General features: G+C 38.3%; 1 protein-coding gene across 1 annotated transcript in view; it reads left to right on the top strand.

Moving 5' to 3' along the window:
• LOC107724250 (CDAN1 interacting nuclease 1) overlaps positions 1 to 14,690 on the top strand; it is an 80,304-nt gene that overhangs the window by 37,904 nt on the left and 27,710 nt on the right. The window contains 4 exon segments of the mRNA XM_016533085.1: positions 9,286 to 9,365; positions 10,221 to 10,323; positions 12,390 to 12,455; positions 12,621 to 12,726. Of these exon segments, the coding sequence (XP_016388571.1) occupies positions 9,286 to 9,365; positions 10,221 to 10,323; positions 12,390 to 12,455; positions 12,621 to 12,726 (355 nt within the window).

Below are 14,690 nucleotides of genomic sequence, written 5' to 3'. Positions count from 1 at the left end.
CACACACACTCTCTCTCTCTCACACACACACAGAGCAGAAGTACAGCGTGCGCTGGATTTAATCAACACAGAGATTCCAGTGCATGTGTGCACCGCACAGTCGTATGTCAAAGTCAAGCGTGTGATTACTTTGGAGCTCTGTTATCCACCTCTTGTCGAAACGCTCCTGCTGTGTGTAGAACAAGGCAATACTGTGTGACGTAGCCCACCCTCAGTCTGCTGGAAACTCATTATAAATCACAAGACTGCACTGACCTGATGCTGTGGCAAACACACGATCTGTTTAGTTATGGCGGATCATCACTCTGATAAAGCCAAATAACTCAAACATTGTACAGCACGACACGCTCTGTAGACAATTATTATTACTTTTGTAACCTACCATAAAAAAATAGCAGATTTAGGGAGAATATCCAATCATATTTCAATCTCTCAGTCTTGTTAGTGTTGATTCATTAAGTATAATGAGCTTCTGGACAAACTTTGTGTGAAGTGTCTTCACCTACTGTGCACTAACATTTACAGTAATCATTTGATATAATGCACTTGTTTTGCACATACATGTTATTATGTTGTACTTGTATTTAAAAATACCTGCAATCTATAATTAAGTTCTGTAGTTACACCTCTTAACCCACCCTTAAACCAACCCATACCACTAAACGTGTCCATAAACTCACCCATATACAACCTTAATAGCAGTGCTTGTGCAGAATAAATACATTGTATTTATCATTTATGTAAGTACATAGTAGTTAAAGATATACGCTTATATAAAGGGTGACCAAGCTTTCTAACTTTAGCAAATGAGGACAATGGAAGCAATCAAAACCAACAAAAGAGCAATGATATGCAAGTGCTGTAACAAGTCTCAGTTAGCTTAACACAGTACACATAGCAAGTTACACTTCTGCTCGTATGAAGCGGATCATCTCAAGTCAAACTAGTTATTCAGACGAATGTGGAATCTGTTACAGACTCACTCGTCTCAACCCAATTACATGACAGGCTGGGACAAATAAATAAATAAAATCAAAGACCATATTTATGAATGTAATGTTTCTTGTCCGATATAAGTTCGTAGCGGAAATCACACAAAGGTAGAATTTCTGCACACATTCTGAAAACAAAGATGCCAGTGATGCACAATTCATCTACTTCTGGCTTCAGCGTTAAAAAAAAGAGAGAGATAATTTATGTTTTAGTTTTGTAGTCATTCATTGGATTTGAGGGACACACATGCAGTGGGCAGATTTTGACTGTATAATTCGGTTACACTTTATTTTAACGTGTCGTTGTTACAGTGTAATTATACATTTGTGACCCTGCAGCACAAAAGCAGTGTTAAGTCGCTGGGGTATATTTGTAGCAATAGCCAACAATACATTGTATGGGTCAAAATTACACATTTTTCTTTTATGACAAAAATCATTAGGATATTAAGTAAAGATCATGTTCCATGAAGATATTTTGTAAATCTCCTACCATAAATATATCAAAACTTAATTTTTGATTAGTAATATGCATTGCTAAGAACTTCATTTGAACAACTTTAAAGATGATTTTCTCAATATTTAGATTTTTTTGCACCCTCAGATTCCAGATTTTCAAATAGTTGCATCTCAGCCAAATATTGTCCTATCCTAACAAACCATACATCAATGGAAATATTATTTATTCAGCTTTCAGATGATGCATAAATCTCAATTTCACAAAATTGACCCTTATGACTGGTGTTGTGGTCCAGGGTCACATTGAAGTACTGAGTAATATTAATTAGCTACATGTGCTTACTATATGGTTCGGGTTTGGCTTAGGGTTACTTGTAACATGTCTGATTCAAATGGAAGTGATTTGTATTTTTACACGCCGTCTTCTCCTCCAATGACCCGGCTGTCCCGCAGCACTGAACTCCTTCAACTACTGAATCTCCCTGTGTGAATATTAGACTTTTGTAATATGTTGCTATCATCAAACAATGCCTGGATAATTGTCTTTGCTGGCAATTAGCTAACAGGTTTGTCCAGCGCTGTCGGCAGGCTCATCCATCATTCCAGCCAGCGCGCGGATCAATAGCCTCATATACGCCAGCCACGGCCCTCGCACACCACCATCTTTTATTTTCTTTCATTCCTTTCTTCCCTGTTTGCATTTAAGAGACGCAGGAATTGTGCCTTTGGGACGGCTGAATATATATCCACTCACTTCAGCGGGATCAATGGAGAGTTTGAGATTGTTTCTGAAGTCTTTTCTCGGGTGAGTGTTGTGTCCGTGTTTTCCCCAGACCGGGCCAGATGGATGCGCATGTAAATAAATCAATACGTTCAGGGCATTTTCAGCACATATCGAATATGATATCAACATCTATAATCCTTCCTCTCCTGCAGACGTTCTTCTGAACGACAGACTTTCCTAGAAAGGCTTTCCTGCGATTTTACACCAGTCTCTTTGGTGTTTTGTGGCTCTGGGCTGGACGGCTCGTGTTTACATGAGATTATTGTTACATTCTGGCTTTATTCACAATAGCTTCTCATTCCTTTAGAGGCTTTTGTGTCTGGATATCCAGTGGATCGTTCCTGCGCTGATGGCGTTGAGGTTGACTGACATAAGCAGCGGTCATTTTAACTGCACCTTTTAAAGTCAGATTGTTTTTCCATTTCTCTTCCACATTGTGTGATATTTGATGGGCACCAGTTTGATGAGTTGACCAGTGACCTGCCCATTTTAGACTCCACATGCGCATACTTAAACCATACTGTTGATGAAAACGATATGAGAAAAATAACACTGCTAGCTTTTATAAATAATGCATCAAAGATTTTGGAAAAGAAACAGGAATAGGATTATTTCAAGTAACCCAATCATATTCTGTAATGTTGAGTGTTGCTGTTTGAGCTGCGTGAGCTAAGCCTTATTCAACCAAACCAATCTTATTAGTGATAGATGCACAACACAAACATACAAAGTACAACTTACATCTGCACGAAAAAAAGGATGAGATTGCACAAGTGAACTTTAGCTTGTTAGTCAACAACTTACAACATTCCATTACAGTAGTCTTCTCATTATAATATTATGTATATGGCCATCCAAGTCATAGTCAGTTTGAGCTGAAAGAGCTGAAAGTGAACAGTGAATAAAACTGATAAACTTAAGTGTTTTTGGTAGCAGGTCATGTATCTCAAACACACCCCATATGAGAATAATCAGGTATACAGTATACAACATCAATGTAATATTACAGCTTACAGCCTCACAGATTGGCACTTCACACTGTATTTTCATTATCAGAGTGATTCCAGGCATCAGTGCACGCTTTCAAAGCCATATATTCACTTTAGCTCTCTGGTGTGAGATACACTGTAAAACATATATATATATATATATATATATGAGAAATGGTTGCCATATCTTTACTTAAAAAAAATAGTAGCAACATTTTAGGTTTCACAGATCTTAAATGTACAGTAAAAAAAAAAAGTATGACATAAACTGATGCAATGTTAACACACCAACCTACTGAAGTACTAAAATCTATTTTGTGAATTTATCGTACACTGACAATAAAAACACAGGTGATAAAGAGAAAGACACATGAAGATTAATCACAAGTAGCTTCCCACAAGCTGAGCTAAATACTAACTAGAAGATGCAGAGTGGAATACAAATGCAAAACACCATCATAGTAACACGCAAGACACTATGCAATAAACATTCAATTAACAACATAAGATGAAACCTAAAACCCTAATGCAAATAGTAATTGATAAGAAAAAAACACCAACTAAGAACAAACAGTAAATGTCAAATAAAAATCAATTGTGAGCTGTCACACAGAGGATTCTGGGAAAGTTTGTGGTTACACTTTATTTTGATAGTCCACTTTAGACATTCTACTAACTATAAGTAGCTTTGCAACTACATGTCAACTAATTCTCATTAATTTGCAACTACATGTCAACTAACTCTCATTAATTTGCAACTACATGTCTACTAACTCTCAGAGTAGACTGTTAGGGTAGATTTAGGGCTAGTAGAATAAGTTGACACATACTTGCAAAGTTTCTCATAGTCAGTATGTTGTGGGCGCATCAAAATAAAGTGTATTAATATAGATATTAATCAAGTAAAGAAATTAAGCAGACAGTCTACTAATACTCTAATGACTGCTAGTTGACATGTAGTTACACAGTTTCTTACTGTTAGTAAAATGTCTAAAGTGGACTATCAAAATAAAGTGTTACCAAGTTTGTTTATTTTTGGTTATTGTTTTTTCACTGTAAATTATAAAGCGGATAGTTCCGGTCCTTGATTCTGATTGGCTGAGCCACGTTCGAAGCTGTTGTAAATTACTCTACAAACATACACCTTTGTTTACGTTTGTCTGTTGCTCGGCAACCACTTTGGTGCAACCCCAACCGTTTCTGAGGAACTACATTGATTGGTGGAAGAATACTGTCCAGCGCAGCAGAGACGGAGGAAACAAACACGAGCACCGCTGCTCCTGTTTTCTCTGTGTGAGAGGAGGATGGGTTTAAAGAAGTAAATATGAAAAGCAAATGAGGGCTTTAGGCAGCCGCAGAGATTTGCAGAGCTGTCCTCTGGCGTCTAACAGCCTCATCCATCACGGCCCGCAAGTAGTCAATCCCTCTAGTATCTGTAAATGTTTTTAGATATTAGCCAATTTATATGCTCCCAGATTCATCATGGAAAATCAGCTTTAGCAGGGGCGCATTATCAGCCAGCGCCTCTCGCGCGCACCATGAAGTTTGATGTACGACGGTGTTCGCGAGGAGGAGGGGGTGTCTTGATTATAACCGTAAGAAAAGGGTTTTTAATTAATAAACAAACTCCGGAGCTCATCAGCGTCGGGGGCGATAACGATTGTCATTCGTTATTTTTTTACGACGATCGACCCTCCACAAGCGCTGCCTTCTAATGAGCTTCTGTCCGCTTCTTCGGAGTCTGATAATGGCTTGCTCATCCTTCCGGAGAGCGAGTCGAGGTTGCGCCGCTTTCCGCCGCCCCATTCGTCATTTCATCAGAGGTTGTTAAAGGGGGCTGTGTTTTTGGTAAACAGCGCTTCCCTGCTCCTGAACAACTCCCGGCGGAGGGCATCTTTCCTCTTTAATATTTCCCTCCTTCAGATAAGGACGCCTCGGTCGAAATTTATGTCGACACGGGACAATTGCATTAAATTCGTGGTGTGTTTACAGTGTCGTGCGGAGGCATCTTTAATAAATGCACGACGTGTGCGCATCTTCGGCTCTGTTGTTATTTACTGTGCTGCTTGCTCGCTGCGGATCCGCCACTGCAAATGGCATTACGGGCCGTGATGAATGAGCGTTAGAGTAAACTCATTTTAAAAGCGGCCTGATTTATTAGCTCTCTGTCCTCCATTTTCATCAGGTCAGTGCTTGGCTGAAACCCCACAATGTCAGCCGCAAGGTCACCCTCTTTTTACGACTCTTCTTAACCCCATCGCTCAGAGGAAAAGGCCCTGGTTTGGCCGTTTGAAGCAGGTGGTGTTGTGTGATGTGTGAAATGCGATGGTGGTCAACCTCCAATTACGAGTCCTGGTAAGACAAGGCCTTTAATGGCTGTTGCTTGCCTTCGGGGAGCTCTATTACATACTGCTGTTTTGCAGGACCAGCATCAAATCTATAAAAGTACCATTAAGAGGAAAAAATCAATCAAAATGCCATTAAAGTGGAATAAGTTGCCAATATTGCTGATGTGGTTGCGGCTTCTTTGATTTTCCCTCAGATTATTAGGCGCAGCGGCGTAGTGACTTTGTTAAGGGAAACCAGTGTTGTTGGGGAGTAATATGTCTCCCGGCTTCATAAAGTTTGCGGCCTCATATTTCCCGCTTTATTGATTATCCATTATCATTTGTCATGAGGTGTCCTAACTCAAGGGGAAATATAGCTCTCTTCATTGCCGAGCGGAGCGCCAGAGCAGCGTATGGATCTGCGTGTGAAGGTAGCAATCTGGGAGAAAAATGAGCAGAAAAACAAGGCGCCGCCGGTGCAGAGGACTGCTGACTTGGCTTTGTTCTCTCTTCCTCACGTCCTCAGATAACAGCGAGCGTTTGTTCTTCTCCAGCAGGGTTTTGATGTTAGAGAGAGACCTCTGAGATGCCACCAGTGAGGGAGGATTGTGAGTTTGTGTGCGGCCGGATGCTGATGACAGGGCTGTGTAACGAGAGCCTAAAGAGCTCGAGTCTTAAGTGAGTTTTTTCGTATTCGTCATCCTAAAAATTCGTCACGCACAGAAACCTTGCACACTGAGTCCGATGCGTATGAATTAATCCGTTGCGAAAGAAAAAATTGCAAAACAGTACTAAATGGAGTCTTCAAGCAGTGAGGATTATTCTGTTGTCCTCTCGCTTCTTAACACTAGAACCGCCAGCGGCTAAATTTTACCCACGCACATGACAACGGTTTTTATACGGCTAAAGAACATATTATTCCACTGTATTATGCCACTGGCTTCACAAAGAAGTGTCTAGAGTCATGAAACGATTATGTCTAGTCATCAACTGTATTTTTGTCCTGTTGTTTTATGTTCAAGGCTTTTTTTATGCAGGCCACTAATCACTTTTCATAACGGTCAATATTAAGCTAAACAAGCCTGCACTGACAACCAGAATTAGATGGAAGTAAATACATATTTGGGTGGTGTAATATTATACTACAATGTCATTAATTCATTTAAGATATGATAATATAATCGTATTATATAATATATTAACCTATGTTATTTAAATTACTAAAATAGCCTATAGACAATAATAAGCAATAATAATTCACCACACTGCATGATGCGATGACAAATTGAAGCGCACAGCTTCACCTAATTAATTATTATTTTCTTTAGTTATATCATTTATAATATAAGAGAAGAAAACCAATAAACTTCAGGTAATTAAAAAATGGTTTTATTAGATTTTTTTTTTCTTCAGAAAACGGGCAACTAAATAGCACCACAGAAGCGAACAATAAACGATAGAAATGGCAAAACAAAGCCATCAGACTCTCCATCACTCATGGTATTTAGTGCTTCTTATACCTCTTCAGCATCCATAAATTGTCTTTTACTAATTTGGTCTTTATTTATAAACTGATAACCACTAATTCAGTGAGTGAAAGGCGTTGCCTAGCAATGTGCAATGTTAAAACATAAGCGGCAAGAAAATTACAGCGCGAAAATACAGGCATTATATAGTGGGTACATTTAACCCGCTGGCGCTTATAGGTATAAATGCCCCGTTTTTTTAATCAGTTTTATCTAAACAATTTTTAACAACAGGGGATTGTAAATCACACAATTTTAGTAAAAGTCAATGACTGGGATACTTCAATGTTTCATTGAAAATCTGTTATGTACATTTGAAAAATGTAAAATTTCCCCGGTGGCTGTTCTAGTGTTAAAAAGAGAAAAATAAAGGAAATATTGGGTCCATCCAATCCTAAGATATGGAGAAGGAGGAGAGTCCCTCCTTAAGTCAGTGGCTCAGTTTGATGCTTTGCTAGCGATACTAGAGCCACGTATTAAAAAGAAGACCACCAATTTCTGTGAACTCAGTGTGTAGGAATCTTAACAGTGCTTTGTGCTGCGAGACGAAGTGGATGAACTTGACAATCGCCAATCTGGATTTTGGCGTTCGCTTGTACGGTGGCTCTGAAGAAAATTACAGCGCGAAAATACAGGCATTATATAGTGGGTACATTTAACCCGCTGGCGCTTATAGGTATAAATGCCCCGTTTTTTTAATCAGTTTTATCTAAACAATTTTTAACAACAGGGGATTGTAAATCACACAATTTTAGTAAAAGTCAATGACTGGGATACTTCAATGTTTCATTGAAAATCTGTTATGTACATTTGAAAAATGTAAAATTTCCCCGGTGGCTGTTCTAGTGTTAAAAAGAGAAAAATAAAGGAAATATTGGGTCCATCCAATCCTAAGATATGGAGAAGGAGGAGAGTCCCTCCTTAAGTCAGTGGCTCAGTTTGATGCTTTGCTAGCGATACTAGAGCCACGTATTAAAAAGAAGACCACCAATTTCTGTGAACTCAGTGTGTAGGAATCTTAACAGTGCTTTGTGCTGCGAGACGAAGTGGATGAACTTGACAATCGCCAATCTGGATTTTGGCGTTCGCTTGTACGGTGGCTCTGAATTGTCAAAACACCTCTCAAAATGCTTGCTACGGAGGCGAAAAACGCCGAAAATCGAACCCGATCCAAATTATTTTATGACGGACGAAAGTTTCGGAGGCAGTGTGTAAACGTGATTGACACAACGTGAGGTCGTATTTATCTTTCAACTTGTGAAAATTTCGGCCTTTTGGGATGGAGGCTTGATCTTGTGGTCTCAATCTCATGCTGCTCAGGTTGGAGATTTAGAGGTCAGCCAATAATAACAGAGGTCATTTACACACAGAAGTCTTAAAGCTACAATTGCAGGGCTCAGAAAAAATGGTCTTGAAAATAAAAACTTAGACTTGCGTTATAGTTGACTCATTTGTTTCTCATCACTATCTATTTGAGCTGAACAAGGCCTCATATTTCCCATCATGCACTGCCTCTGTCGCTCTCTTATAGATATATCATTAGAATGACACACAGTGATTCAATCCATTAAATCTGAATATGTTTGAAAATGATGGATTTTGTGTTGGCGTAACAGGGAATCAATCCAAGGGCTCGTGGGCTGATTTATAATGTTAGTGCAGCATGAGTGGAGTGAGACATGCAGATTATTCATCCAAACCTCTGTATGCTCGAATCACAGAAATCCTGCAGGTGTAGGAGATGCGTCTTCATCGGTACCTGCTGCATCTGAACTAACTCTGGCCATTCATCTGGAAATGTCTAATGCATGCACTGTAAAAAATAAATAGTTGAGAAAACGTACAAAAATAAGGATACTTGATGCAGTAAGACTTTTGAGTTTTCTCAACTAAAAATTGTTTTTTAGTTCTTCTCTGTAAAGATACTTTGTTTAGCCAACGTAAATGTAAATGTCTGGATAATTTATGCATGTTGCAATGCATGCTGGGAACTCACAAAGCCTTAACATTTAAGCAATGTGAAATTCTTTGTTCAAACAACTGCGTTTGAGTCGTTGGGACAACATTTGGGGTAATTTTGTTGGTCTGACAAGGGTTTTTATGTCGTTTCAAGAAAACAGCGTTTCTTAGTGTTTGAGACTCAAAAGGCGTGGTAAAGTGGGAAATGTGCAGTTGCGTTTTTTTTCACTCTTCTCTCTCCATCAGCAGCTTCCAGACACGTCCTCAACAACATGCTGCGCGAGCCGTATTTAATTCCAGACCTGCTGTTAGCGAAGCACGTCGAGCAGGTACCAACACTGAGCAGACATCATCTCATTCTTCCATTGAATACAATCTAAGATGTTTAGCAGAATGTTCACGCTGCTCTTTACTATACAGTGCAAGCAGACTGTGATCAGTGGCTGTAAAACTCTTCTGAAGTCATGTGATAATTTTGTCCAAGGAACAAACCCAAATTTTTCTCTTTTCATTTTCATTGTTTGTTGCTCTTGTAGTAGTCTATACTAATTGTATCTGTAAACTGCTAAAACTCTTTAGTTAGTGCTCAGCGAAACACTGGGATACTCTGTGTTCATTTCTCATCTGTGTGTGTGTGTGTGTGTGAGAGAGAGTGTGTGTGTGTGTGTAGTCGGGGGTGAAGGGTCAGAGTGTTTCTCTGTCTGTGGTCACTCATCCCCGTCCCTCTACTCTTTCTCCATCTCTTTTCATGCGTCAGCATTCATTCACTCTGTACATCTGCGTGGGTTCATCGAATCTCCCTACAGAACCGCCCCATCAGATCCTGAGCACAGCCTGCGTTATGCTCTACAAACACAACTCCTCGGCACTTCATTGCCTTTATGTTTTGGCTGAATGTGTTATGTATGCTATTTTACTATACCTGGGTACACAGACTCCATAGTAACACCCTAGCAACCCCTCAGAACCCTCTATCCCTGTAATGTTGGCTTTGTGTTGAGTGATGCTACATTCACTCCTGCTACAAACACACATTCCTCTGCTGTTGCCACAGCAACCCTGCTCAGCTGTCAAAGTGTTTCCATGGCAACCGAGCGCAGGTAACCTATAGAAACGGGTTTGTGAAAGTTGACCATCCCTTCAGCTCCCGTGAGAATGAGAATGAGAAAGTGCACAAACTAAAGCTCTGTGGAGTTTGTCCCTAACCGTGTTCCCGCAGTGCCATCGGTCTGGAGCACGAGGACCTGCTGCGGGACAAACTCAGGGAGAGGAACCTGTCCTTCTTAGGTAAGCCTCAATGTACCTCAGGAATATAAGACATATTTATGCTTTCAGAATTTTTTCAGAATCTATATTAGATTTTTTTTTTGTCCATAAATGAATTTAATTCATCAGGTTTATCAGTAACTACAAAACCAGAATTCAACCACATCTGTCACCCAATCTGGCATTGGTTTAAAAAAAATAAAAAAATAAAAAAATTTTTTTTGTATATACAGTAAATCTTGATATTTGATATAATTTTTTATTCAAGTTTTATGTTTTATTTTTTTAAGAAAGACCATTTAATTTATATTGTGAAACCAAGCAGTCATGTAGGCTTATGTTTGTGATTAAAACAGAACACTAACATGTTATATTCATAATTGTAGTTTAAATGTTCAAGTAGGCATAAATGTTTCTTGTTTTCAGTGTTACATTACTTATGTTACACGTACTCATGTTTACTGCTTTCCTGCACTTACACACTCAAAACCACATATCCCAACCAGTTCTGCCCAATATTGCCTTCCTACAAGCATGCAATATCAAATCTCCTTTAAATGTATGCACACACACAAATATACTACTATTTCTTCCTTGCCTTCACTCATGGCATAGTGTTTTTTGTTTGTTTGTTATATTAAATTTCCTCAGACTCTCATATTTTTGTATACACAGTATAATGCGTGCATGTGCGCAGAATATAAAGCTCATATAATAATGAAGCATATAATATTTAGAGTGACCTCCTCAGGAGGATCATCATTGACTCTTGAACAGAAAATGAACTTGACTTTTTCAAACTGTATTGTGCTCTCTGCTCACATCGTTTACTCTCAGACTCGTTTATAATCCATGTTTGTAGATGGTAATTTTTTCCGTTCAACGTCTTTCTTTTTGAGCTCAGTCATGAGTTTATTACTCATATATGACTGGTGATTTTGAAGTTTTTGTTAAATGTTAGAGGAACACAGCAGCACTATTAGTATGATGTGTCCTGATGCATGTGTGCATGATGTTCCCGGCGTGTTTACGTGTGTTTCTGGAGCGTCACGGGGCAGTAAAGACTGCGGTGTGAGACGAGTGAGTTCTGACCCGACTGAGGGCGATCGCGCTGGCGGGTCACTGATAAATGGATTGGAAACGAGCTCTGCAGCAGCTGAGACAGCTCATTAATTCTAATCAAAGGTGTGATGTACAGAGACGATCAGACCCCACACCAAGCCCTCGCCCCTCTTGCCCGACTGACGCTCGCTGTGATTTAATGGAGAAAGCAGGTGTTTCACCAGGACTCAAGGTCACTCCATCACTGATATAACACAGAGACCTCTCACCCTCCTGAAAAGACGTTTGTGCAGCGCCAGCAAACACTGCTCTTATCCTCCTCTGTGTCTTTACTCTCTTCAGATGACTTTGCTTTAGTTGCACTGACCGAGGGCATCGATGAGCCTTCACGGGATGCCTGCTGCTTGGTTTTAAAGAGTTTTAAAGGCATAGAATCATTGGGAATTATATATGCACTACCATTCAAAAGTTTGGGATCAGTAAGACTTGTAATGTTTTTAAAGAAGTCTCTTCTGCTCATCAAGGCTGCATTTATTTGATCAAAAATACAGAAAAAACAGTAATCTTGCAAAATGTTATTACAATATAAAATAATGGTTTCTATTTTAATATCCTTTAAAATATAATTTATTTCTGTGATGCGCAGCTGTATTTTCAGCATCATTACTCCAGTCTTGAATAAAAGTTTTAATTTCTTTCAAAAAAAGAAAGAATAAAAATGTACTGACCCCAAATGAGTGTCACGTAGTGTATATTGTTAGAAAATTTCTATTTTAAATAAATGCTCTTCTTTTTAACTTTTTATTCATCAAAGAATCCTGAAAAAAGTATCACAGCTTCCAAAACAATATGAAGCAGCAACAGTTTCAACACTGATAATAAATCTGCATATTAGAATGATTGTTCAGTTCTTAGGGTCAAAAAGAAGATGGAAAATTGTCTCAATCATCACTTGCACAAAAATAAACTCTTCTAACATTGTAAAGTAAACCACTGTAAGATCATGAAATGTGTTTTCAACACAGATGAGAACCAGCTCCGTGTCAAAGGCTACGACAAAACCCCGGACATCATTCTGGAGGTGCCTATAGGTGAGATCTGATGCTAGCTGCTGTTTATTTACTTACTGATTAGAAAAATGCTGTGTAGTTTGTGTTTGTGCTGACTCCCTTTCTCTGCTTAAACACTGCTAGTATGTAGTAAACCTGCCTTCCTAACCTGCTCTTGAGATAACCGCGTGTTGTGTTCTTCTGCAGCTGTTGATGGCCATTTAGTTCACTGGATTGAGAGCAAAGCTTCATTTGGAGACGAGCACAGCCATCACACGTACCTTAACGAGCAGTTCTGGAGCTACTGCAACAGGTCAGACCCTAAACCATCTAAAACTATGACCTGGACATCTGTCTGTTAAATTTTAATTAACCTGATCATTTTGAATAGGTTTGCTAACAGTGTTAAATGCAGAACTGTAATAGTCTTATACTGTGTGAATGTCTTCAGCACTTAAGGCCTATTTGGGTTAGACTTACTTTTCATTTTATACATCATAAACACATTTCAGGCCACTTCTTCTTTCTTTTGCTTTAGTGTGCCAGAAGTAAATATCAGTTTTAGATTTCCGAACATTTCTTTTGCATATGTTGTAATAATTCAGTTATAATTCATTCTTTTTTGGTGAGGGATTTCACAAATATCTGATTAATCTCTCACAACAACAGATTTCACAGTCATGTTTTCACCATTTGTTTTTTATACTATATAATTTGGGATGGACTTATTATTAGTGATCGACCGATATTGATTTGTTTTTATAACCGATGCCGATGTTTATAGCCGATATGCAGAACCGATATTTATTACCGATATTTAAGTCCATACTTCACTTTGGTTTTTTCTCCTTTCAGTCATCTTTTAAAAGTGTTGAAAATTAGCAGTCTTTCATGTTTAATCTTCATATTACAACAATAAAAACATTTCATTTATAAAAAGCATCAGCAGCAACACTAATATTAACAATAAGCAACATAAATGGAGAATGTCTTAATGTTTTCAAAAGGAGAAAATAAATAAAGGACAGGAGTCATTTGAACTTCATTTTAAACTACAGTTTTAGTAGGTTTATACGAATTACAACAATAAAAACATTTCATTTATAAAAAGCATCAGCAGCAGCACTAATATTAACAATAAGCAACATAAATGGAGAATGTCTAATGTTTTCAAAAGGAGAAAATAAATAAAGGACAGGAGTCATTTGAACTTCATTTTAAACTACAGTTTTAGTAGGTTTATACGATGTTTAATAGACTAAAGAGTGAAGAATAATTCACTGGATAATGTTAATTCACTGAATAATATTCTCTGGAATATTGGCATGTAACAAACAAAACATCATATTTTATTGCATTTCTCAACTGGTATGTTATATCAGAATTATTCATATGCTTTTGGCATTCTAAATTATGAAATGCCTGCTGACAGCGCGGTTTATCTATGCAGTTACACAGAACTAAAACTGCTATCGCAATCGGAGATAATAAACAATCAATTGATTATTTTAGCCTACGTGACTCCAACTTCACGAGACTAATAATGAGAATTAAATTTAGCGCTTTTATTTCCAACATGTACTCATTCATGGCTGTATATTATTTAATTCAGGCAAAGTTATGTCTTTATTGGGACAGGACTTGAAGCATTATCTTACATGACTCTGTGAGTTTGTCTCTATTTCTTAGAGCCTAGCTGCATGAGCTACATATCAGGCATTTATGTAATGCATCTAACTTGTGCATTAATGGCTGTTAGGTTAAATAAAGTTTACTAACTACAGCAAATCAAGTAAGTATACTTTACTTGTGAAACCGATATTACAAAACCGATATCCGATTATGGTAAAATGCTTAAATATCGGTAAGTCGATATATATATCGGTCGATAATTATTAAATGTCACTGATCTTAAGGTGTTTCAGACACTGGAACTCTTCTTGTGAAAGCATTGTGTGTGTTTGTGAGATATAGAGGATTTTAAATGATGATGCTTTCAGTCAATCATATTGGAGAAGTGAAAGAGGTGGTTGATTGCGATTTCACTTTTTTAACGTTAGTTAGTGTGTAATGTTGCTGTTTGAGCATAAACAATATATGCAAAGTTACGAAGCTGAAAGTTCAATGCATACAGCGATATCGTCTTTTAAAATTCTGGCAGTTTAATGCCTACAAAAACGGCTGGTAGGGACTACAACGAGTTTCTTCCCGGGTTCATGACATCACAAACCCAGATAAACCCCGCCTCCGGGAACACGCAGCAAAGGGGGCGAGGCC

The sequence above is a fragment of the Sinocyclocheilus rhinocerous genome, unplaced genomic scaffold (genome assembly GCF_001515625.1).
Source record: "Sinocyclocheilus rhinocerous isolate Xijiao unplaced genomic scaffold, SAMN03320098_v1.1 scaffold365, whole genome shotgun sequence".
In the NCBI taxonomy this organism is placed as follows: domain Eukaryota; kingdom Metazoa; phylum Chordata; class Actinopteri; order Cypriniformes; family Cyprinidae; genus Sinocyclocheilus; species Sinocyclocheilus rhinocerous.
Note: the sequence above shows the minus strand (reverse complement) of the source record. Positions and strands in the feature narration are given on the sequence as shown.